This window comes from Astatotilapia calliptera, chromosome 3, assembly GCF_900246225.1.
Source record: "Astatotilapia calliptera chromosome 3, fAstCal1.2, whole genome shotgun sequence".
Classification (NCBI taxonomy): Eukaryota; Metazoa; Chordata; class Actinopteri; order Cichliformes; family Cichlidae; genus Astatotilapia; species Astatotilapia calliptera.
Genome location: NC_039304.1, coordinates 18,190,237 through 18,214,656, shown reverse-complemented (window position 1 = coordinate 18,214,656; position 24,420 = coordinate 18,190,237). Strand labels below are relative to the sequence as shown.

The 24,420-nt window shown below is 42.7% G+C and overlaps 1 protein-coding gene across 1 annotated transcript in view; it reads left to right on the top strand.

Annotated features, from left to right (window-relative positions):
- pcdh7b (protocadherin 7b) overlaps nt 1–22,364 on the top strand; it is a 114,504-nt gene extending 92,140 nt beyond the window's left edge. The window contains 2 exon segments of the mRNA XM_026162155.1: nt 18,061–18,079; nt 19,349–22,364. Of these exon segments, the coding sequence (XP_026017940.1) occupies nt 18,061–18,079; nt 19,349–19,821 (492 nt within the window). The 3' untranslated portion in view covers nt 19,822–22,364.
- Nucleotides 22,365–24,420: the final 2,056 nt, after the last annotated feature.

Genomic DNA, 24,420 nt, shown 5'->3' with positions numbered 1-24,420 from the left:
TTTGCTGCAGAGCCACGGGTTCGCATTAGCCGAGCGATACGCAGGAATTGATGACTTTGAGAAAGGATATTGAAAGCCGCACAAATGAACCTCCCGGCAGCAGGAAAATAATTCTCAAGCTAAGTGATTAAAAGTTGCAAAGAAGAAAAATCATCTAATACCGCGAGTGAATAATAATGTGCGGAACCAGTATGGAAAATGTACTTTTCCATCACCAGCACTTCAACCCAGAAAAATAGGATAGAAAGGGTAGGTGGTGGTAGTGGTGATGGTGGTGGTGGGTGGGTTACGGCACGTGATGAAACCTTGGGGCTATTTTTAGAGAGCGCCTTTGCCTGCAACTCAGCAGTTGTAGCAATGAAAGAAACTCTCTATTCTGTATTCTTCTCCTAAAAGAAATTGTGATAATGAGGCTTCACCAGAGACCGCATGTGCATTAATATTTGATCAATCTGAACACACTGGCATCACACGCCGGGTCTCACAATACTGTACACAACATATGCAATCAAGGAAAATATCAAAATGTGAGACGCTGTTGAATATTTCTGTGTGTGTGTGAGAGACAGAGTGTGTGCTGAACTCCCAGCCCACCATCTCTTCGAGAACTAACATCAAATCATCAGGGTGTCTGTGTGGATCTGTGTGTGTGTCTTGATATACTTGGCCTATATCCTCTTGTGATAGTCACATGGCTTCTCTCAGACAGCAGCCATTTGTTACTGTCCTTTTAATCATGCTAATGCAACCCCGCTCTCCATCAGAGAAGCCGACCAAACTCTGGCACACATAAATTTGTGAGAACACACACTCGCATGCGTGCAGACATTAAAGGCGAAAAGAGAGAGAGAGAGAGAGAGAGAGAGAGAATGGAGCGCCCAGAGTCCCCAAAGGCGTATGAATATCTTAAGTGGAGAGTTCTATAACTCCGTATCTCCACATGCCCGTGGACACACTTTTTACATGCACCCGTACACGGTATTCGCGCAAATGGTCGCGCACATTGGCACGCGTAAACATAAGAAGAATACAAATCCGAGATGCTACAGTATTGAATCAAATTAAGTGGTAATTTCGTAGCACCGGAATGCTGCCGCTGTCTTTTCTCCGCTCCTTTTTCTCAAGTGCTCCACTTTATTAGTATTCTGCTGAGAATCTACTCCGCTTTCTTCTCCGACTCTCCTCCTCTCTCTCGCTCTCCTCCTGGGAGTTGAGCCCAGTGCATGTTAAGTGATATGGCTTCAGAGCCTCACCGGCTGGGTTTGTGGGTGCCACATAACTCGCATGTATCCAGGAATCCAGGAAGTGGGGAGAAGAGGGTGGGTGAGGATTGGCGGGGAGAGGGGTTCCCTTTTAGTAAATCCACCCACCCGTGGAAAAATGATCAATCTCATGAATTTGCCAATTGGGAGTCGTTGGCCGATGAACGGAGACAGAGGCAGATAATGAGAGAAATGAGGGTTGGGTGTGGGGGCGGGGGGCGGGAGTGACTACAGGGACGACAACGAGGGAATATTGAAAGTTATTGAAGGGAAGAAGGGGAAAAAAAGGAGGGGAAATTGAGCAAGTGTAAGAGAACGGATTAGGGAAGACAAAAGAGCAGGTGAGCCTTGATAGACAGAGATGCTTTAAAAAAAATGGGAACATCAACGTCTGCTCAGTTGTGCAGAGGGAGGGAAGGTGGAAGGGGGAGAAAGAAGAGTGAAATGGGGCATGTTTTTTCTCCCCTTTCACGCTTTGCGTCCCCCTGTCTGAAAGCCAGCAGGCCGTTTTGGCGGCAGTGGAGCAAGGTACATGTTTGGGGTTCTTCTTGTCAAGCGTGAGCAGGTCCCAGTGAGGTAGTGACAAGAGAGCGGATGGGGCTACGGGGTGGTGGTGGTTGGGTAAGGCAACTGCAAAAAAAAAAAAAAAAAAAAGGGAAAAAGAAGTGCCTGTCCTAAATTTAAGGCCTGGTATAGCCTTAGGGTGATTCCTACACTACTAGACAGTGTGGTATGTAAATGTCACAGGAATCAACAGAGCGAGAGGCTGTCTTTCTCTGTTCGTTTGACAGGACATGACAGGTCATGGAAGGGGTGGGGGTACATTTCTCAGCTGTGCTGGTGTCAACATGAACAGTCTGAGTTTGACATACCTGAGTAGGGTCGCACCTAAAATGCGACTCGAGGAAAGTCTGTGAAAGTCACACTGAGCAGAAATTCTGAAATACTCAATGAAACCACTCAGTTCAGTGCTTATTTGCCTGTAAACATACGGTGGACTTCCAGCATGAAATACCACTTAAGGTCAGGATGATGCCGGTCTTCCTGGTCAGTGTGCTTTGGATCTTTTTCAGAATAAGGCCATTATTTAGTAAAATGCCATTTAGCCCATAAGCTAATGAGTGAGATCATGGTGGTTGTATCCACTTCTTTTGTTCAGTCTACGACTGTAGGAGATGCACGTTGTAATGTCAAAAGTATATGGACACTTTTCACATACTGAGTTACTCAGACGAAAAAAACATCTCTTCCCTCTCTGTCCTAAGCCCCTCCCTCCATATTATAAATCATGGATGTCATACCGTTTTTTAACATCAAGATGAGAGTTCCCGCCATCACGATATTGCATGCAAAAATAACGGCTATAATGAGAAGGGGTGTGCCTGTGAAACCATACAATCACTGGCTAACAACTTGTGACTGAAATATTAGCCAAAGACTATGCAGATAATTAATTTTCAAACATTGCATGACCAAGATTTAGAAAATAGACGTGAAGTTTTTATGCATTATCACCCAAAATGAACGAGTGAGCCTGAGTAGGAGCCATGTTTAAAGTGGTCAAGACAGAGAGACGTTTTTTCCTGTAGGGCTATTGCCACAGCTATCGCCATCTGATAGTTTGCACGTTTAAGGCACATTAGCTTTGGCTTCACTTTTTCCCCCTGGCATGGCTGTGGTCATTTTTGGCATAAACTGCCAGTGAAGGAAATTAACAGTGAATAAATTATCAGCATTAGTCCAAATGAATGTTGCGCTGGTATTCATTTAATCGTGTTTTTGAAAAATATCTTTTGTGATCAACAGAATGACCCACCATTAGAGGCTTTTTAAGAAACAAAAAAAAAAGAGCGTTGCTAAACAAAACAAAAGCAGAGCTTAACAATTAAAATTACACATCAGAGTTTTCCTCTGTATTACACAGAAAGGTTCGAAATGCGGATGGGGCGGGTTGGGTCTCTCTTGCATCCACCGCTCAAGTCCACTAACAGTGAACAAAGCTGACTATATTCAGCTGGAGTCAGAATAAGTGTGCAGCATGTGTGACCTTAAAGAAGGGAAGTTTGGAGAATCGCAGCGTAAGGAGTAGAGAGTGAATAATTCTTTAAAGTGTAGCCTGGGGCGCATTAGCATACTGCGCTAGCTGTTGCGGCGACACGTGGCAGTTTTTTTTTCCTTCGTTCTTTCTTTTTTTTTTTTTTCCACGGCGCTTTTAGCACACCCCGTTTGTCAGAGGGAGGCATCATCCTTTATCGGCACATTTCATGTTTCCCAGAGGACTCTGTGAAGCGGGTGATATTATTGAGGAGCGCTGAGCCTTATTAAATTCCCAAGCATATTACCAGTCTCTCTCTCTCGCTCTGTCTGTGTGTCTCTCACTCTCGCATACACACTTGCATCTCTCACTCTTTCCCTACCAGTCTCTTAATTTGGCTGCACACTCCACTGTAACTCAACAGCCGCCCTCCTATTCCATTCTCAAGAGGAAACAAAGGAAGTAAATACATATTATTACTTTTTTCCCCCCTCGCTCATCAGGTATTAACACAGCATGCCCTTTCGTGGCTCCAGAACCTCATATGACTCACTTGCTTCCTCATTGTATATGCTATAGTGCAGCCTCATCTGCTCTGTCCTAGTCTTAGTGAATTCTTTTCATCGCAGGACAAAGACAATGCTAATCTTTCATCCAGTGAACTGGATAGAAAGCGAATTCTCTGTCAGCTTTGTGAGAATTAAGTTAGGAGTCATCAAAAGGTTTTTTTTTCTTCCTTTTCTGATCTATCTATGTGTATGGAAAGTGATAATTCCAGAGTACTATGAGTTTAATATCGCGGTACAACCACTGCAACTGTAACTTCTTTCTCTTCTGCATTCTCCATGATAACGCTTTTAATAGAGCTCAAATCGTATCTGGTCTCAACACATGACAGGAGAACATGTGATCTGTTGTGGTTATAATGGGGATGAAGCGAACATACGTCTTCATAGCCCGTGCACAGAGCTGAAACTTCCAGAGCTCTCTATTTCCTTATATATTATTTGCTTAGGCCAAGGGAATGCGTGTGACTGTGCGCCAGGCATATTTATCAAACAAGGCTTTTGCCATTTTTTATGACGCTGACACAGATGGTGATGCCTCTGTCTACCTTGCTGCAAGCGAAGCCTATTTACATATGACCTTGCGTTCAGCAATTGGTGAAACGGGGATTCGCAGAGTTTTATTTTGCTGAAATGATGTGCTTTTACCTCGGATGTGACAGCAGAATATGAATATGAAAATACGAAAGGAGCAGTTGAGTCAGCACGGGTCGTGATATTCATGAGGATTAGACATAATGTGTTTACTAGCTTGGCTGCTGATGTTACTGTATATTATGTCATTGGACTGGTTTAAGACTATTTACATTTACATATATGTGGCTCATTTCACATGTAGCACACATATTGTTCCCTACGTATGAATTAGAAGCTGTCACTTAATACTAGTACAGGTTCGACAAATGATGTGAAAATAGTAATTTAACCTCACTGGGGAAGAGTGCGTGTACTATCGCTATGTGCAAAAGTCTTGAGCAACCTCATCTCATTTCTCTGCTTTGTTTCCAAGGAGCCAGACTTTCCTACAATTGTTGCTTGTAGTAGTCTTGTAGCCCCAAGCGATAGTTTTTTGGTCTTTTAAAGTTTCTCTTTAGACATTGGCTGCTTTTTCACTCAATTTAAGTCCCGTGTACGTGACCATTTTCAGAAAATGTCTGTTAAACTAACTCACACTAACCTATGAATAATTCAAGCTTTAAAAGGGCACTTAACTCAAGGGATGAAGCAGTGTTGTGTCTACGTATGACTGCAGACAACTGACTGGTTTAAATTGTATCATTTAATTTGTGTATTTAGGCACCTTATTACTAACATCCCATTTCTTTAGTTGAATCTGTGAAGAAATCAAAGAATAATACAGTTTGACAGACATGAAATGGTACTTTTTGTACCGACAAAGGGGTTCCCAAAGAGATATTCGCTGAAAACTTGGCATATTTTGGCATGGTGTGCAGTCTGTCCTTAAGAAATGTGAGACAACTGGACAAGTGCATAGCAGACCTAAAAAACTACCTAAAGTAGATGAACATATCTGAAAGTTGTGTCCTTAAGAAACAGGAAAGACCAGACACAGGAGCTTAGAGATGCATCTGGCTCTTACATTAATCCATCTAATATTTACTAAAGCTTTCTCAGAAATGGTCTCAGTGACATGTGGCTCACGTGGCTGTCAAAGAAGCTGTGCTGGAATTATGAACATGGATACAATCAGATTTTGGTACATGTGGTTATGAACAGATGAAGCATTTGATTGGCGAAAACCATGGCACCATTTTTCAACACTGATCCCAAACACACTGCTAAAGCAGTAAAAGCATACCTGGATAGAAAAACATAAAACTACTATCAGTCGTGCATTGGCCTCCCCAGAACCAAGACCTCAGCATTATTGATCACACAGGGATCATCACAGTCATCATCACTTTAGATGTTGTTTATGGCATGTATCAAAGAATAAAGATGGTGGAAAAAATATTGACTTTTAAGCTGGTTAGAATAGCACAGACTCTGTTTTTGCCTCATATATTGTCTTTACATTTATGTATTTTTTTCAATAAATCACTCTTTTGTCCGATTTTACTAGCAAAAGACAAGGAAATGAAGGGCAGCTCAAGACATTTGCAAAGTTTTTTATGTGCACATGCAAGAGAGACGATAAACACCAACGTAAAGCATGGCTGAAGAAAAGGTAAGAATAAGAATACATGGCATACGGTCGATGAACCATAAAACAATACTTGGTCTGTGTCCCTCAAAGAAAATCAAGAGCGGGAGGGAGAGAGTCACACACTTTAAGAATTTCATCATTTTAGCAGAGTGTGTGTGTGTGTGAGACAGGGCTGTCGAGACTGCTTGATGGTATGAAAATTTGATGCAGAAAATATCCTGTTGGCGCTGCATTTTTAATGGAGACCACGCAGATGCAGGAATTATCTTCAGAATGCTCCCTCTGGCCCCCAGTACCACCTCATGCATAGCACCCAAACAATTCTGCACCTTCAGGACAGACTTGTATGGATTTGCTTCGGGTATTTCAATCATTCTTAGAGAAGTTCTATTTGTCCCCTAAAACATTGTCTCTGACGAGTGACAGCTCACAGGAATCATCGCAGAATCCACAAACGCTCCATCACTCGTCAGACGGCTGGTGTTTTGGTGTATATTTTTCTGTTCTCTATTCAGTTGTTGGAAAATGAGTCTGGCCTCTGGGGCTTTATTGCCCTAATCTGCAGTCCAGCCTGCACTTCTCCCACTGGTGATTGATATTTGGAGACATCGGTGGGACAAAAACAGTTTGAGTTCTGACGCTCATGAAAGACCCATCAGCTCTGTCGTCGATCAATGTGAATAAATATTTCCCACAACCCAGAAGCATTAGAATCAAGGACGGGGAAAAAAGACAGACAGAGGAAAGAGGAAAAATCAATTGGTCGAGAGCTTTGCTAAAAAGGGGGTGGGGAGGCATGGTGGTTGGGGAAAAGGGGGTTGAGGGGAAAAAAAAAAGAAAAGAAGAGGCCTGTCAGGCTGGGTGAATAATGAAGCATGTTTTCAGTGCTTCAAAGGCAGAGGAGAAAAGGCATAGTGAAGTCATGTTATGGACTCTGTCATTTAATGTCACTTTATTTTTGGCTCATATGATACTCTATTAAAGTACAGAATGCTGAGGTGAACGCGGGGCTTTTGAACTCTCTGGCATTAATTTGCGGTTCTCAAGTGGCTCTTTAAGGTTCAATCAGTAATATTTGCACAAAGTATCAACAGGAGTTCTCAATAATTGCATATCAGTGTCAAGTTAGTACTCTGCTCCTGCTTTTTTTAGGGGCTTTCAAATCTAACTGGCTCTGTGTATTCACTGAAGTGCTCCCCACCTTTGTCCGTGACCAAATGCCCACTGAACTTGAAAACTTATCTTTGCAACATTTGAAAGAGACGCTTTAGACTGTCAGTTGGACACCTGTTAAGTAAAAGCCCTTTAAATGGCTGGTTTAAGCAACATGAGCTATGCTATCAATAGTAGCTAAAAGGCTGTTTTTCCATGTCCTTAACTAAATGTCAGCTTCACATTTACATTTAACATTCATTCTATTCTCACTTACAACTGTTTCCTAATAAAAGTGGCAGAATTCAAACGTCAAAGTTTTCTGCAGTTACCTGAGCTTATGCTAGAGTTGCATTATATTAGAATGTATTTTTAAGATATTGCTAAGCTATTAGTTAGCATGGTGGTTAGCACTAATGCTACACGTCAAGAAGACTGGGTTCAAATGCAGTTTCAGAGGGTGGGACCTTTCTGTGTTCCCCCCGTATCTGTCTGAGTACTCCGGCTTTTTCCTACAGTCCAAAGACATGGAGTAAGGTTAATTGGTGATTCTAAATCTAAATTGCACACAGTGTAAATTTGAATACCTCACGATCCTTGACTTGATAAGAGCCTTGGATTGGATAGTTTGGAGTGCAGGTCAACACCAGCACCTTTGGTGTGTTCTTGGTATTTGTGTGTCACGTTGTCCTAGAGAGGCTGTGCCTGGTCTTCAACATTCACAAGGCTTTCTGCCAGAACGCTGAATTTTAATTATTTACCTTAGTGATTTTAATGTAAGTGTATGCAATGTGGCTTTCCACAGAAAGAGCTGAGAGGCTAAACTGTTTCTATCATGCAATATATGTGACCATTTATCCAGTTCAGCTGAAAAAACTGCCTTTGTCCTTCTGTAATGATAGCGTTTCTATCCCACATCCAACAATTTAGACAGTAGATGTTCACTAGTGGCTGCCCACCTGTCTGTACTTCATCTGCCTGTGAAATGATTGTCTTTCTTGCTATCTTTCTATCTCATGCACTCTCTTTATTTTGATAGGGGATCCATTTGGTTTAAATTGACTCATTTTGTCAGTGGGAATCGGAGCAGAGAATCTGAAGAGGGAGAAACAGCCAAGGCTGCTTTGATCCCTCTGACAGGCAGCGTGAAAAGTGCATTTCATAAAGGATGTTCGCCTGTGATGAGCCCGCCAGAGTGACAAATTGGGCCCCTGGTGCTTTAAATAATACACTATGTATGGCTCCAGCTGTGGCACTATGTTCTATATTGCTAAACTGGCCAGTTAAAAGGGGTGTGCTTTGCGAGTTGAAGGCAGGGCATCGGTAGTAATTTAAATCCAGAGCAAGTTTCACTTCCGCTCTGAGCCTTTTCTTGTTCACCACTGTGACGCGTCCAAATGTTAACGTGTCACATGCATTCACGTCTAGATTTGGAGATGCAGGGACGGAAAGCAACTTTTAAGCGATGACTAAGAAGAACCTTGTTGTCTCCCTGTGGCACTTATTGCTGAAAAGACATGTGGTGATGAAAGTTTAAAACGTGGTGTGCCACTGTTACAGACACTCCCCTCAGCTGGTGACGCAGAAGCACCGGATAGAAATGCCTGGATTGACGCTTTGCTTCTTCCTCCTGAATAATTTGCTCCAACATGCAAAACCTCTAGGGAGAAGACACGGGTACTGCACACGCAGCTTTCCAGCTGTGCGTGGGGTAATATATGTTACATTTCAAATGAGAAAAAAAGTCACAAAGAAAAATATCACACAGACATATGCTGTGCTGACGACAGGTGTCACTGTGCCTCATTCATCTTAACCAGTGATGTCAAACTCATTTTACATCGTGGGCCACATACAGCCCACTTTGATCTAAAATGGGCCAGAAACTCCCCTTCTCTGTTCGTCTAAAGAAGTCTAGTTACACATGGAATCCTTGAGATATCTTAATATAAGAAAAAGTAGTGCAGATTCAGTGTTTTCTACAAGATAACAAAATGTGCTGTACTTAATGAAAGAAATCTGTCAGCTCGACTCCTAAATTGTAAGAAATAAACCTGTAAAATTACAAAAAAAGTGTAGCCATGTGTGCAATGCATAGTGTGCAGTGGTTACACAGTGTTATTTTATTTTTAAATGCATCACCTAATTACTCTGGTGTAGCATGAATGGGCAAGTGGGAGGTCTTTATCAGTAAAGATAAGGTGTTAAAAATTTTAAGAATACAGTTAAAAGTCCAAAATTTCCAATAATGCTGTTCAATGGGGCTCGATTGCTGTCTTTATTGGACCAATTGTGGCCTCCGGGCCATGTTTGGCATCTCTGATCAAAACTCTTTGTTTGCCTCTTGTATCATACAGATATTCACATGCAACAGATACAGACTGTCAACCAACCCCACCATCTCTCCTCTTCTCTGGATGCACTCCATAATGGAGGAATCATCAGTGAAAATCTGGAGGTGGTTTGACCCACAGTTGAGTCTCGAGTCAAAAGATAGATTGCGAATAAGGCAGGCGACAGCACGGTGCCTCACTGCAGAAGCAAATCCAATATATTGCTCCAGAAGGGAACAAACTGTGGCCTATCTGCGAGATAGTCTATAATCCAGGACACCTTGGCGTTATCGGGCTGTATCGCTGTGAGCTTCAGCCCGAGCAACAGTAGCTGGAGAGTGTTTAAGGCACTCAAGAAATCAAAGCTCTCCATTCCCACTGAGCTCTTCTGTTGAAATAAGTGACTTTTTGTCAGTGCACGGTACATCTGGATATGTTTTGTACATATAAGCAGTATGCAGAAGTGGCTTATTAGGACCTTTTCACTGGATGTCTGCCATAGTCTGGGATGAGGCCTTAATGCTGTCACTGAGGCTTTCGCTTTCATTCTTGAACACTCAAACACTGCGGGAGGTTTTGCACAGCAGAGGCACCCTGGTCAGACTCAAGGATACATTAAAGAGGTGCTGGAGAACCTATTTGCTGACTGGCACATCCTTTTAGCACTTTCATCAGGGGCTGCACTCTGCACAGCCATTTGTTGCAGTTTGTTTTTTAACCTTCCCAGTAGGTGTTCTGCCTGTTCTGCGGGGGAAATTCTCCGAAATCTGTCTGATCGCTTATTTGGTTTCCCAGGTCATTAAACTGTAAGACTATGTCTTGTAGCATTACTACATTCACATATCCTTAAAAATAAAAGTCGAACTAGAGGGAAAGGATAAGTAGCCAAAACGACATACAACGAGATCCCATGGGACACAGCAACAGGTGTCCCAACCAATCAGATCATTATCACATCATTTTCTAACCTTTGTTATAAAGTAGATTTTGAATCTGCTATTAGTTTAACGTGCACAGTATTCACCGCCCGCTCAGAATTGCACTCGCTAATAGGCTCGGCTTTCCAAAAAAAGGAAAAAAGAAAGAAAGCCAACTTTTAATCCTCCTTAAATCAGCAGAACCTGGTCAGCTCTGTTTCCCTTCAGAGTTTTTTAGGTAGAACACAGAAGTCCATCATGTTTTCAGGACCTGCTGAAACACCGAAAACAAATCCCTCTGGGAAACACAGGCCCCAGATAATTTGCCTTTCCTGCCCCGGAGTGGAGCTCACTTTGCCTGTTTATGAGCCTACATGGTGAAAAACTGAAAGCCTGTCCCTTTAGGTCAGCATAATTACACCCTCCACATTTCCACCACTAGCTTTCCATTAAGGTGGTGACTCACCATGCCCGGCTCACTCTGGCCTAGAATGTGCTAGCAGCTGAGAGCTAATTACCACACACAGGATGACAAGAATGGTAGATAGTAGGTGTTATTTGGCTGACTCACAAGCTAACTAGCTCGCCTGCTGCTGCTAACTACTTATTACAAGTGGAGCCTTTGTTTTAGACATTTCGTGCGGAGATTACTTATCTGGGGTTTTTTTTTTTCTTTCGGTCTTTTGTTATTTAAAATAGGGTCGTTTATTTTTTTAAATAAAGATGACGCAATGCATGAACACAATCTGAGATATGTGGGTCACACGGAATCTTTCTAGCAAACGGGATGAATAATTCTGACGTGCACGCGTCCTCGCCACATGGTAAGATATTGTACTTTCTCTTAAAGAACGTGCGCTGAACATGAAATGTGTTCTTTTTAAACCGTATCAGAGAACTATATCGATTTTTTTTTTCTCAAATGTCCCCATCTTCTGAGCAACAGCCTGCTTATAGTGTGTAGCTCTTTCTCCATGTGGACCTACAGTACGTCCATGAAATCCTATGACTTAGATGTTTTTTTTAATAGTACAGTCACTAAAAAAAAGCACAAATCACAGAGTTTTCTTTTTTCTTCTTCTTTTTTTTATTTTAGGGAGGATTTAATTGAAATTGTATTTTGACAAATAACCATTTAATGGTGTAAAACAGGCTATTGTGTGAGTGTGTCTGGGAGTGTGCGATAAGAGTAACAGTGGAGGGGAAGCAATGACACTTCTTTTTCTAAAGACTGGAGAGAGAGAGAGAGAGAGAGAGAGAGAGAAGGGGCGGCTGGGATGGAGTGTGTGTGTGAGAGAGAGAGAGAGGGGGGAGAATTTATAGGAATAGTAAGGAAAAAAAACTGAAGGAAAACACACATTTTTAACTTATTTAAACCCTCGCTAACACTCTCGCAGCTGCCTAGTGAGCTCTTGCCATTTTGTACACCGATGTGCGTTCTTGTGTCCGCCCTGTTAGGTGACGTAGCACGCTAGTCTTCTCATTTTAGGTATAACCCGAAACGCTTCTGTGAAGTTTGCTACGGCGGGAAAGAAACCGCCAGCGCCTGTGTGAGCGCGCTGCCGAGTTGTTGTTTTATCGGTGGCTAGCATGTGCTGCATGTGTTCACCATAGCAGAGCGGCTAATTCTAATCCTCACACGGGGCTTCCAGAGTGTTCTGTGTGAGCTCAGAGTAGCATGCTGGGCAAAATGGTGGTAATACTTTATTATATATCGTAATTGGGTGTTTTTCAAGCGGAAACAAACTGCGTATAAGAATGTGTTGAGTCGCAGCTTGTAAAGGTGATTATAACTGCTGCACTGCTAATATGAAGCCCGATGAGAAAATCGCCTTTTTGTAAGATTCTGGGTGTGCTGGGCGTAGCTTGGAAGCGTTTTTGAGTTGTTTCAGTAGACTTCAGTGTGTGTGTGTGTGTGTGTGTGTGTGTGTGTAAATGGCAGGAAGCCAGCATCATCAGTCTTATTAGGAGCGTGGATGAGTCACTCGCCTCCTCTCCTCGCCACATCATCTTGCAGTCGCTCTCCTTATAGATAGTTGGGTCAGAAGTGCACAGATGACACAGTTTGTTGTGTCTACATTTATGTATGTGGCTTTTACCTGAGAGAGAGAGCGAATATGCTCCCAGCCAAACATGACAACCACCTGCTGTACAAAGAGCCTGCGCTCGTATGCGCACTTGCACACAAGTCTGCGTGATCGCAAGATGAATGAGGGAGCGTGACAGGCTGGGACGCTTTATTTATGGGGGTCTTTGGCTTTGAGTGCTGAGTGTTCAAATGGGCCGAGAGAGGCAGAGACCCAGGGAGGGAGAACATGTGCAGAGGGTAGGGGGAGAGCGCGAGGCTGCATTTGATAATTGGCTGAGAGATCGTCACCAGAATGAAATTATGCTAGTTAATCTCTCCTGAATTAATTACCTCAGGAGCAAGCCACAGTACATTCATTATTGCGGAAAGAGTATTGACCCTGCTGAAAGAGAAAAGCAGTCCATATCATACCCATAATGCCTACTTGCGGCGTTATTGTAGTGCTTGTTAGCGTATAGACTGCAGGCTGCAAACATGAAATGGAAATGAAAGCGGTGATATCTTCTACCTGCCTATACGGTGACCCAGAAAAAAGATCCTCCCATAAGTTCTCGATGGCTTTGTGTGCATATCTTTTCAAATGTTTACGACACTGTTAACCGCAGAGGTTAGGTATCTAGGGAAATGAGGAAAAGGGAGGCCACAGCTCACTGCGAAACCTGATCAGAGCTTTATGCTCATGTCTGAATGTTTTCTCTCCCCTCTTACTGTCAGGTTTTCCTCCAGCTTGTCTTGCACCTCTCAAGGCAAGGTTTTGGTGGTGGTGAGGCAGAGGGTGATCCAGAATATTCCTTTAGTTGCTCTTCCCAGGTAGTAAATACTTCAAGAGGCACAGGGAGCTGCAGAATACACCTGCTGCCACATTCAACAGCTTTCCTCCAACCGGCCTACGAGCAGCACGGCTAAGGCAGAAAGATGTCGGTTATGAAGAAAAAGGCCACATGTGGGTCAAGTAGGCTCAGGAAGAGTGCCTGATTTGCATAAAAGTACTAATAACACTACTAATAACACTAATAGTCATTTGTAGAATGGTAATTACAGGATGGGAAATTTGTTATTTTATGCTCTTTCGATCCAAGCGGCCTCCCACTTGCAGGATTTTAACTGGGGGGTTAGATGCCACTGAGAGGGGTGAGAAAAAAAAACAAAAAGAAGTATCCGCTGTTGATGTTAATGCAGTCAATTAATGCCGCTGCCGCCGGCGGCGCACACCACGTCTCGGGTTCTCAAAGGTCATTACTCCCCAGGACTTCCCTTTTTGTTCTCGTTTTCCCCTGCGCCGCTGCTTATCTTCCATCCCTCCTTAATTGTCTGGCAAACATCTCAGCAAGAGAAAGACAAATATCGCTTTTTCCTGTGGATATTGTTCTGTCTGAACTCGCCGTCGCCGCGTTAATAATTTAGCACCTATTCCTTTTTCTCGCCGCGCCTCTCTCCCAGGAACATTTCCTCCCTCACCTTATTTTCTCCTTTTAGACCCTTCTCCCTCTTTCTTCTCTTTCTTTTTTTCTTTCCTTCTTTTTTTGCTCTCCATTTCCTCTCTTTTACCCCCTAACCTCCTTCTCTAACCCACCTTTGGTTGGATTATATCTGCAGCTAGGGCTGTCTACCCATCTGCCTTTGATGCTGAGGACCTCTCAGCTTCAAGGCAGTGCCACAGGGGCCCTGCAAAAAAAAAAAGTGAGACCGCCAAACACGGAGAGACTCGCTCTGTGCCATAATTAGTCGGCAAGTTTTCAGCTAATTAAACGGGACCCTATTAGAGGCGCGAACGAGTAGAAAGAGGGAAACAAGAAAGACGACTGCTGAGCAACTGTGGGGGGAACGCTAGCACTCTTTGGTGTTGTTGTTTTTTTTAATGCTTGATCCCTAACTCGGGCTCATTTGTTCCACTTTTTCTTGTCTCCTCGTACCCCTTCACACTTGTCCCCCCTTCTTTTTTTTGCATTTTTCCTCACAGACACCAGAGCGTTTCCAAAAGCTGCTCCAACGACACCCGGCAACGTACGTCGTCACTGTGCGCCGTGATTGCAAAAATAGAAAAGTCGATACAGGGAGGGCCTTTCACCAGGGCTGCAGGGCAATCACATGTCCGTTTCTAGGCTAGACTCTGCTCTCACACACAGACACCTTCTTCAAGGCCCTGAAATCTTTCTCTTATCTCTTGTCTTAATCGAGAAATTGAAATCATGTGGACGGGCGTAAATGGCATTTGGGAGGTCATAGCCTTCCTTTTTTGCCTTCTTAATAAAGGAGAGTGAGACAGAAGCACATTAGGTTGAGTTAGAAGAGAGGTGAGTGGCGCCTTGCATCTGGCTGCACACAGGACCTCATTGTTTAGAGGAATAATCCGAAGCTTGAAACGGGCTAAATTAAGGCTTTGGATTGATGAGTTAATGTGCGCTTGCTAGAACAGACATGGAGTGGCATACCAGGAACTATTTACACTAGACCACATATTCTGTTTTATTCTTCTGGCCTTTCTTTATCCTCCTGCGATCTCCCCCCCTTTCCTGTCTTTGCTAATGTCCTCAATTCTTCCTCATCTCCCCCTTGTCTCCCCTACTCTCTTCTCCTCTGAACTGCTCTCTTTGGCAGTATGTTTGGCCTGTGACGGCCCAGAGGCAGCCATGCTGTCTTCTCCAGTCAGTCTGCTGTTTTTCCTTCTCCCATGCCCCGACCCTGCTATACTCAGCACACACACAAACACACACTCTCTATCACTCTCCTTTATTCTCTTTCTGCCTGTCCTTCGCTCTCTACATCATCCCTGTCTGCGTCTTCTCCCTCATGCCCTTCGCCTCCTTTTTCCGCTCCGACCCCTATCTGCTATCCAGCCAAGTGCAATGTCTGTCAAAGACACAGAGTAGACACACATACAAAGAGAAAAAGAAGAAAAAAATGCGTGCAGGCGCATCATCTCTATTTTATTTCCTCATTTTCCCTCCATCCCTTGCTTTGGCTTTTTGCGTTGAATCTGCTGGCCAGAAATGAGAAAGCCTCAGACATTGTTGCAGAAAAAAAAGTGACCATCACATGAACTCGCTGACACGCTGTAGTGAAAACACGCAATACGCTACTCTGACATAAACAAAACAGAACAAATTTTAATCTGTAAAGTGTGTGCAAATGCCCGGACAGTCTGGCGCTCTGTTTTTTTTCTCTTTTTTTCTTTTTTTTTTTACTACCACTGCAACATCTTAGCAAGCGCTAAAGACACCGCATCAAATCGCTACTGTACCCAAGCAGCGTAGGCTCTTTGAAATACCCAAAGTGTAAGCTAGTCAGCTGATAGGGGTGGCTGACTAAAGAAAAGCCGCAGCTCGACGATTGGTGCAGCCGCTGGCCCACTTTCAGCCTGCTTCTTTTTTCCCTGCACAGCTGAAGGAGGTCTTCTTTTTATACCCCTTAAAAATGTGCGCGCAGCATGGGGCACTGACATCTCAGAGCGTCGCTTGTACTGAGGCATCTCGGCACTTTTGTTCCTCTTCTGGCTCTTGTCAATCCCCGAGTCATTATCGGCACTCCTCCCTTCATCCTTCAGAAGCCTCCTTTTGAGTGAATGTAAGTCGTGGCCATTATTAGCAGACCAGCCTCCACTCGGCTGAAAGTTCTTGTCTTCCAGCCATGTAGAGAGTGGGCATCCACACTAGTTTTCTAGCTCTGGATCCCCATATAAAAAAGCAACAACAATAAAATAAAAGGTCTGAGCCCTAGGGATGTGACCCAGGATGGAGAGGCCTCCTTGTTTGGCTCTCAGTGTCGCAGTAGGCTTTTTTAACACGCCAGATCTGACCCACTTGCATTGTGTCGTATAGTGGTCAGCAAGCGTGGGTGCGGAGGACGTTTGCGAATATTGTAGCAAAAAGCCAGCGACTCTGCTGTGTGGGCTCAAGGGCTTTTCCTTTGAAGATATTCTATACGACCTCATTTCTGAATTGGCTCTTGAAAGGGCCCCGTGTGTGTGTATGGAAAGCAGCACAGCGCGTCCTCTCCATTGAAACAAACTGGCAATAATTACACTATTTTATTTTTCAGCTTTCATTGTTCAGATTTACATCCTTAAGATTTCGAGTGAGTAGGAATCGAGCGGCCCAGCGTGGGCTCATAAGTGGGAAAATGAAGGAATAATGTTTCTTTCTCTTCTCGGTAAGATAAACAATCAACGTGATGCTAGATTTCATTTAGCACGGCCTCAGCCAGCAGGTGGAGGAACTACTCTCAGCTGAACCCGGCTCCGGCGCACTTATTTGTCCAAAGCTAAAGGACAGATGGATTTAAATGGTTTCATATTGATGGTCCAACCTCTGGGGGAGGTCACGCTCGTGAAGGGAGAAAGAGAGAAGAAGAAGGGAAAAAAAAGTATTTTTGCTTTGATGTAGCAGCCCAATTCATTAGCTCAGTCGGAAATGTCTTCATTTTTAGCAAGCCTGCAGAGTCAATGGACCATAGCTAGAAAATCAGCCTCCTTACAGTGTGCACAACACACTGAGCACTGGCTAACTACCTCAGCATCTCACTGCGCAGGGCGGCAGAGACGGTGCTGCTGAAGGTTGACTGCTTACCCACGAGAGCTGGAGGTAGCGAGTGGTCTTCCCTGCCCTGCTGTTTTTTTGGTTTTTTTGTGGAGTAGTTTGCCTGAATGTGAGTGAGGTGAGAATCCAGTTGGATGAGCATTCAGGAGCAGGGCCACGAAACGGGCCCCGAGAGAGCTGCTGTGCATTGTGGGTAGCTTAATGGCTCAATCCTATGTGTAAATGAGCGAGACAATCAGTACTTGGTGTCCACTTATCTCCTTGATAGCTGTGAGGCAGGGAAAAGGAAGGAAGGGAGGGAGGAAGAAAACACGGTGCCGATCTGAAGCAAAGGTTATCATTTGCATCACACATCAGCCGCCATTAACTGTGATTGCGCTCGCATCTATTTCACTTATTTTCCACGCCATTCTTCTAATTTCTTTAGCTGTTTACAAGTCATTAGGCGCGAATACTTGTATTGTGAGCCCTCAGACATGGAAAAATAACCCAAAGATTTGTTTTATTTGGTTATTTGAGTTTCTTATTGCCGAGCGGTGCTTACGCCCCTGAGGCTTTGTCTATATATTGACTAGCATTACACAGTTGACGCCGACATGAAAACTGACCGCAAACAGATCTTTAACAAAGATAAGCTTCCGACAGCGTAGGAATGGCACTCTTGAAGTCCTATCAGATGCTTTGCTGTGAGGCAAATTTTGTAGTGGAACAAGTGATTTGTTTGATGAGGCGAAAACCAAATCAGCAGGACTTTAGAAGACCCTCATTTCTGTGTTATCTGTCTCCCCTTTCTTTGCTGTCCTTGTCTCGGCTGCATTCTGTCCTCAGTCATGTGTCTGCTCTGCATAAAACTTTTTTGTGCCGCTGTCAGCGTGTCTTTTAGTTACAGTTTGAAGGCTGCTCAAGGTTTCTCTTGCAGTACATATAATATATATATATATATATATAAAATGCGTGACATAAAGGCATAACGATTGATTTCAAATTTTTTTTGTCTTTTACAGGAGAAAAAGAGCATTAAAAGTAAGCCATGGTCCAAACTCTTTTATTTTTCATTTCTGTTGTTGTTTTTCTTAAAGGTAAAGGCATGCTTGGCTTGGTTTGCACTCACCAACGCTTTTGCTTGATTTTTGGGTTTCCATACTTTCCATCAGGTCATGAATAAAAAGACATTAACACAGCATCTCTATAACACCGGCACTTGTGTTACCTTTGGCACTGTGTAGCGTCTAAGCATTCGGGATCCTCCTTTTCTTCCTTCCTTACGGTTTTGGTCTCATATTGAACCAATTCATTAGCTCTGCTTTGCATTTGGGTTAATATACTTCACAGAGTCTGACAGTAGCTATTGACAGAAGGATATCTGTCCAACCTGTTGTCCTGATTTAGCACTGTAAGCACATAATTTGCTTTCTACAATAATGCAGTAGACGTGGTTAATCTGAGGCCAGCGCCCTGCTAGGCAATTTGTTAAGACTCCTATTACGGAATTTAAGAGGATATCAGAGTGCTTGAGCCACGCAAAGCTATTAAGCTACTTAGATCAGAGCATGATTGCCGTCTGCCAATCACCAAAATAAGAAAACAGGCTCTTGTCGGTGCTCTCTTCTCCCAAAAATCCTCAGCTGCACGATTATTAGAGACACACACAAGCACACTCCCACACAGAGCAGGCTTAATTTTGTATCTTTAAACACACCGAAAGTGTAAACTGACCTCTTCTCTTCTATCTTCATCACTGGTCCCCTCTCCTCCCTTCCCCTCTCCTCCCTTCCCCTCTCAGCACAAGCGCGTTTTGAAGCATGACATTATTTCAACTCTGATTCACGCCACAGTTTTTTTTTTTTTTTTGTTTGGGGCTGTTGTCGTACCAGTGGAGTCTTCTCTGTTTTTTTTTGGTTTTACTTTTTTCTGTCATGTGGTATGGGTTCTGCATGAAAACGAGAACAACCTCTCTCCGTAAAAGCCTTATTGGACTCACTAGGGATGAAAAATTGGAACTCAGATTAGCTGTGGAAGTGGGTGCCTGGCAACCATCGTGACCAGTTTCTATTGTTTTCTACCTTCTTCATTAACATTCAGATGCGTTGATGACCTCATTAGGGAAAAGTTACAGATTCACGCATCGAATGAAGGAATTCATGACAGCCCAATCATGTAACACATACCACAAACAAACACTTAGTGGTAGGAGAGTGTGTCATTACCATCGTTAGTTTTATCATTAAATAGCCCACTTTAGCAAAACAAGCAGCGTCACTTACTTTTGGTTTTCTCTTCTGCTTCTTCTAGACTCCCGGCCCTTGCCTGACGTAGCCATGACTGGCAAGTGCACGCGGGAATGTGACGAGTATGGCCACTCGGACTCCTGCTGGATGCCTGTGCGCACGTCGCCCGAGCGACGGCCATCCAAGTCAACCACCACCCCCCAACAACCAAAGCTTTCTACTTTCATGAGCGGCAACGGCAGCGGCAGCAGCAGCGCCGAGCAGCCCGGCAGCCAAGAGACCCTCGCCATGGCCGCCATGGCCAACGGAGACCCCACCGCTGCTCACATGATGGGTGACCGCAATCGCAACCTGCTCAACAAGAAGATGGCCTCCTCCTCCTCCTCCTATGAGGCCTTCGGCTCGCCTCCCTATGGCTCGCCAGGAGCCGGGGAGGAGGTGCTGGGCCACCCCACCGAGGAGATCCCCCTTGCACCTACCGGGGAGTACAAGCCCACAACATGTGGTACTCTGACGCGACGGGAGGTGTATCTGTGAGCTGGAAGAGCTCCTCGTGTGTCACAACGTGTGGCATTCAAACACAACAATAAGCATAGCTGCTTACCCACCACCATTACAGCTTTAGAAGCTTTTAGCCACACTTTCTCCAAAGACTTTTTTGCGACAGCTTCTTAATGAAAAATCCCTGTGGATATATAAACATAGTCACCGTTTTTTTAAAGTGCTAATTCTGGCCATTAACTGGACGAAAGGAGGAGGAGGAAGAACTGCTGAGGGCACTGATTCAACTCTCTCTGAGGTTGTTCTACTGGCGAGTCGGGCTCTTAGGACACAGTCTGCTGCCTGACAGTCAGTCTGTACAGTAATCAGCTCATTTTACATATACAGTGCATGCATGCATTAACCCCTGTTCTCATTAAGGGCCCCATTCCCTGAAGTTGACGCTATACAAAAGAGCCCACGTCGTTTTTTTCTGTTTGTGTTTTTTCTAGAAACAAAGCTGTACATGTAAACTATTTTGACTTTACAGTGTGTCTGGATATGCCCTTTTTTTTAAAATTTCAAAGAACAGTGTCTGGACATGATGTTTTGTGGCTGAAGTAATATACTGGACAAATTCATGGTCTCATGGTGTAACACGGACCACGGATTCTGTCATCTTTACTGTTTGTGATAAACGTTGCAGACCAAAAGTCAACCGCTTTCGAATCTTATAAGGAGGGGAAAGACTAAGCTTTAAATACTCGTTCCTCTCCCGATGTGGGAATTCGTGGATGGAAATGGGAGCCAATGCAGTTTGCTGCAGTAACCCCCATGGTTTGACTACAACCCTACTGATAGACTGACAAACTTTCAGTGACTGACTCTAAACTACCAGTGTGCACGCTCTCTACAGGAGTCACTCGTTGTACATAAACATCAGCTCATAGCAACAGCGCTAACCGCTCTCATTCCCTTTTGTCTCGCTACCTTTCCTCAGTCTCTCGTTCTTTGTCTTTGATTGGCGAGATTGAGACCCGAACCTTCCTAATAAATGCAAGATCTTACAGCCATCGTCTACAACCGCATTGGCTAGAGCAGCATGTGTGTCCACAATTGTACATTTCGGATCACCTTAGTGGGATGCTAGTATTTATACCAAGTTGTGATACTTACCCTGTTTTTCTCAAACACACACATGCAGACACACACATACAGAAAAGGCAGATTCATTTAACTGAGGCCGCTGGCGCTGCTATACTGACTCATTGAAAATCCTGGGTAAGCACAGTGTGTGGCATGAGATTAAAATTGTCAAGGTTCAATGGAAACTGTATGTGTGTACGGGCCAGATATGCAGTATATAGTGTGTTTGTATAGGCCACTGTAGATGTACACCAATAATAGGCTGGGGGGAGGGGGGAAGCATACACATGGCCTAGTTGGTCCTAAAAACAGCTGCAAGTACAGCTTTTTCTAAAAACTGTTATTTTCTTTTTTGTTGTTGTTGTTGTTGTTGTGTGATAGGACTGAGCAATAAATATCATAATGCACATGTGACCAACAAGCATCAACTTCTCTTTCTCTTCTTCTCAAGCCTTCGAGGTGACATTAACCCACAAGTGGCTGTCTAAGACCTGTTCTACCAGTAGTACATGCCGCTTCCCTTAGTACACAGCGAAGGCTCTTTGGGCATGAATGTAAGAATCAGCTCAATGGAGAACAATCAAAACGCAACTTCTGAATGAGCAGATTCCTGAAGGGTTTTGGATTACAGGCTGAAAAATTTGGTGTTACAGTTAAAACCAAAAGCTTCGTAAGTAATACGAAGCATTCCCTTTTTTCTTTTTCTTTTATAACACGCAGACACAAAACAGAGAGAACTTTGCTGTAAGTACACGAAGAACTATTCTTTTTTTTAAAAATGAAGGTTTGAGTTTGAACGATAAGAATGTGATGTCTCAACAAAACATCCATTACACCCACAGAGCTGATGCTTTATGACCAGTTAAACAGACACATAACAATGTTGAGATGTTGTGCCTCCCTGTCTCCAGTGACTTTTTTTTTTTCTTTGCAGCTACAGAGGTGCAAAATCTCATGACTGTAATAAAGCAAAAGATGCAATGGAACTTTTTGTATGTTAGCAAAACCCCTTTGGTTTGACCGGAGATGCTTTTTCTTGCATTTCCGGTAATCTATAGTCTGTAAGTACTACTCGTTGTTTGAAAGAAAGTGCTCCTATACTTATCAACTGTATACATAAATACTTACTTTTTACTGCACGTTTAATGGGAACTTACTTCACTTACTGAGAAGGAAGAAGAAAAAAAACTGTAAAACAAAATGTACAAAAAAAATGTTATCCCTGTAAACACAGAAATTCATCGTTTTTGCTTTTGTTATACCTAAAAACACGAGTTACGTAGGACAACTTAGTACATCGATTTGGACTATGCTGTGGATTTATTTTACCCCCTCCATGCATTTTTCATGCTTAATTTTCATTATTGTTTCACCTCGTGCTACAACAAAAACCCATATCTTTCATATGTTTTCTTTTTCATCAACTTTTTACCTGAAGCTTTTGATTGCTTTTTTTAAAAAATACTCCTTTTTTATTTGATTTTTTTAAACTCACAGATATTGTTTCACAATAACAGTCAAAAGCCGTGAAAATGATCATCAGTATACTATGTGTTTTTTCTTTACCTGGTGCCACTTTGTATATTTAGAGTGAAAAAAAAAGAAAAAAAAGGGAAAAAAAAAGAAACATACAAAAAAAAAAAAAACTAGAGTGAATGCAAATATGCAATTGTGCCTTTTTATACCAATCGGTATGATTAAATGTTGGTTTGGAATGGTGCATAAACAATTACGTTGACATGCAACACAAAAATAGATGGGGTGGCATTTAAGGACTGAAATACATTTGCATATCTTAGATGAAATCCCATGATGTCAAAGGCTTGTTGAAGGACGACCAGTCAAATGTCAGTGAGCCTGTAGGTCTAATAGTCAAACGGCTATTGCTCTTTGGGTTCAATTACCTTGTTGAAATATCCATTCCTAGCTTAGTGCATTACCGAATGAGTGCGGGTACATTCAAAAGTTGCTTGTTGGTAGAAATAATAACGATATAATGGATTTTTTTGTCGTGTTCCACTCATGTACATGTGTGACATCCGAGGTCAAGTAACCTTCTTTGTGCATGAAACAAGCTCTAGGACTGATTTTAGAAGCTTAGCAGGATAGAGAGCAGGAAAAAGAAATTAAAAAAAAATGCTTGGAGACATTTGACTGCTCAGAGTTGAGGGAGCCTAGAGATAAAAATGCTAATGTGACGGTTTACTAGGAATGGAAGTGTGGAGGGAAAAAGCTGCAAGGTAGAGTGGCTGACAGAACACACACCTCAGGATGTGCCATGCAACACAACACTCGTACAGAAAGATTTACAGTGTATGCATATCAGCAGATGATGAAACCCTGTCCTACAACTAAGCACGGTACAGGGTTCGCTATGGTGTTGCAAGGTGATGCCTTGCATTTCGAGATCAGATAAAATGAAAACAAAGTCTCTGTAGAGCAAGTGTCTGAAAAAGAAGCAGAAATGAAAGCAGAAGCACAGTCAACACCATATAATCTTTGAGTGGTGATAGACTGTTTTTATTTGGGGTAGTGGTACAAAAATCTGGACAATAGCAGGTGGGATTTATGTTGAAATTCTCTTTGTTGCTACCTGAGGTATGTGTTCAGTCTGTGCTCTGTTCTATACGTATAGCATTCACAATGTGTAATGAGATTTGTAATATTAACCATTACTATTTGTCCTGCGACTTGGATGTTGATATAGAAATCAAGGAACAAATTTATCATCGTTTAATATGAGTCACTATGCACGCAGCTTAGCTGAACATGGCAAAGTGTATTGAACGCAAGTCCACTTCTATTTATGAGATATTTTACATAATTTAATTTGCTTTTGTACAGGTTTGTGTAAATAAATTGCTTGTCATTTTTGTCTCTGCAGAAATTAAAATATAACATGGTAAAACAACACCTGTCTTTGAAGAGTTTTTAATTCCATTTTTTTTAATGTGTATGTTTAAAAAAATTACAAAACTTTGATCATTTAATTGCTAATTCTACAATTACTATTTTTTGTCCAATGCTAGATGAATTGTAACCTTGTAAAGGTAGCTATTGCTAATGTGTTAGCAAACTGTTGCACATAACAGTGGCAGTGTCTAATAATCTGTCTATACTAAATATCTTACAGTTTTGTTTTGCTTTTCTAAACTTACATTTTTAGTCTTGACCATGAGGTAAGCAAATTACTTATCACAACTTATCTTTATATAAAACAAAATGTTTATTTATGTATTTATTGTGGCTGAAAAATGAAATTAGTCGACACGACATCCAAAACATTAACATGACTAACTCCACAGAGATCAAGTTCATTGCAGAATAAGGTAATGATTCTTTGTTAGTTTGACTCTGTTTGCAACACTTACATTACACATTTGATCCAGTTGTAACAAAATTCATGCAGCTTAAATTTATGAGAACATTTTAAATGGATTACAAAATAGTTTTGAGGATTGCTCTATTAAATATTCTAAACACGATCTTGTAAATTTGCATCCTCCAAAG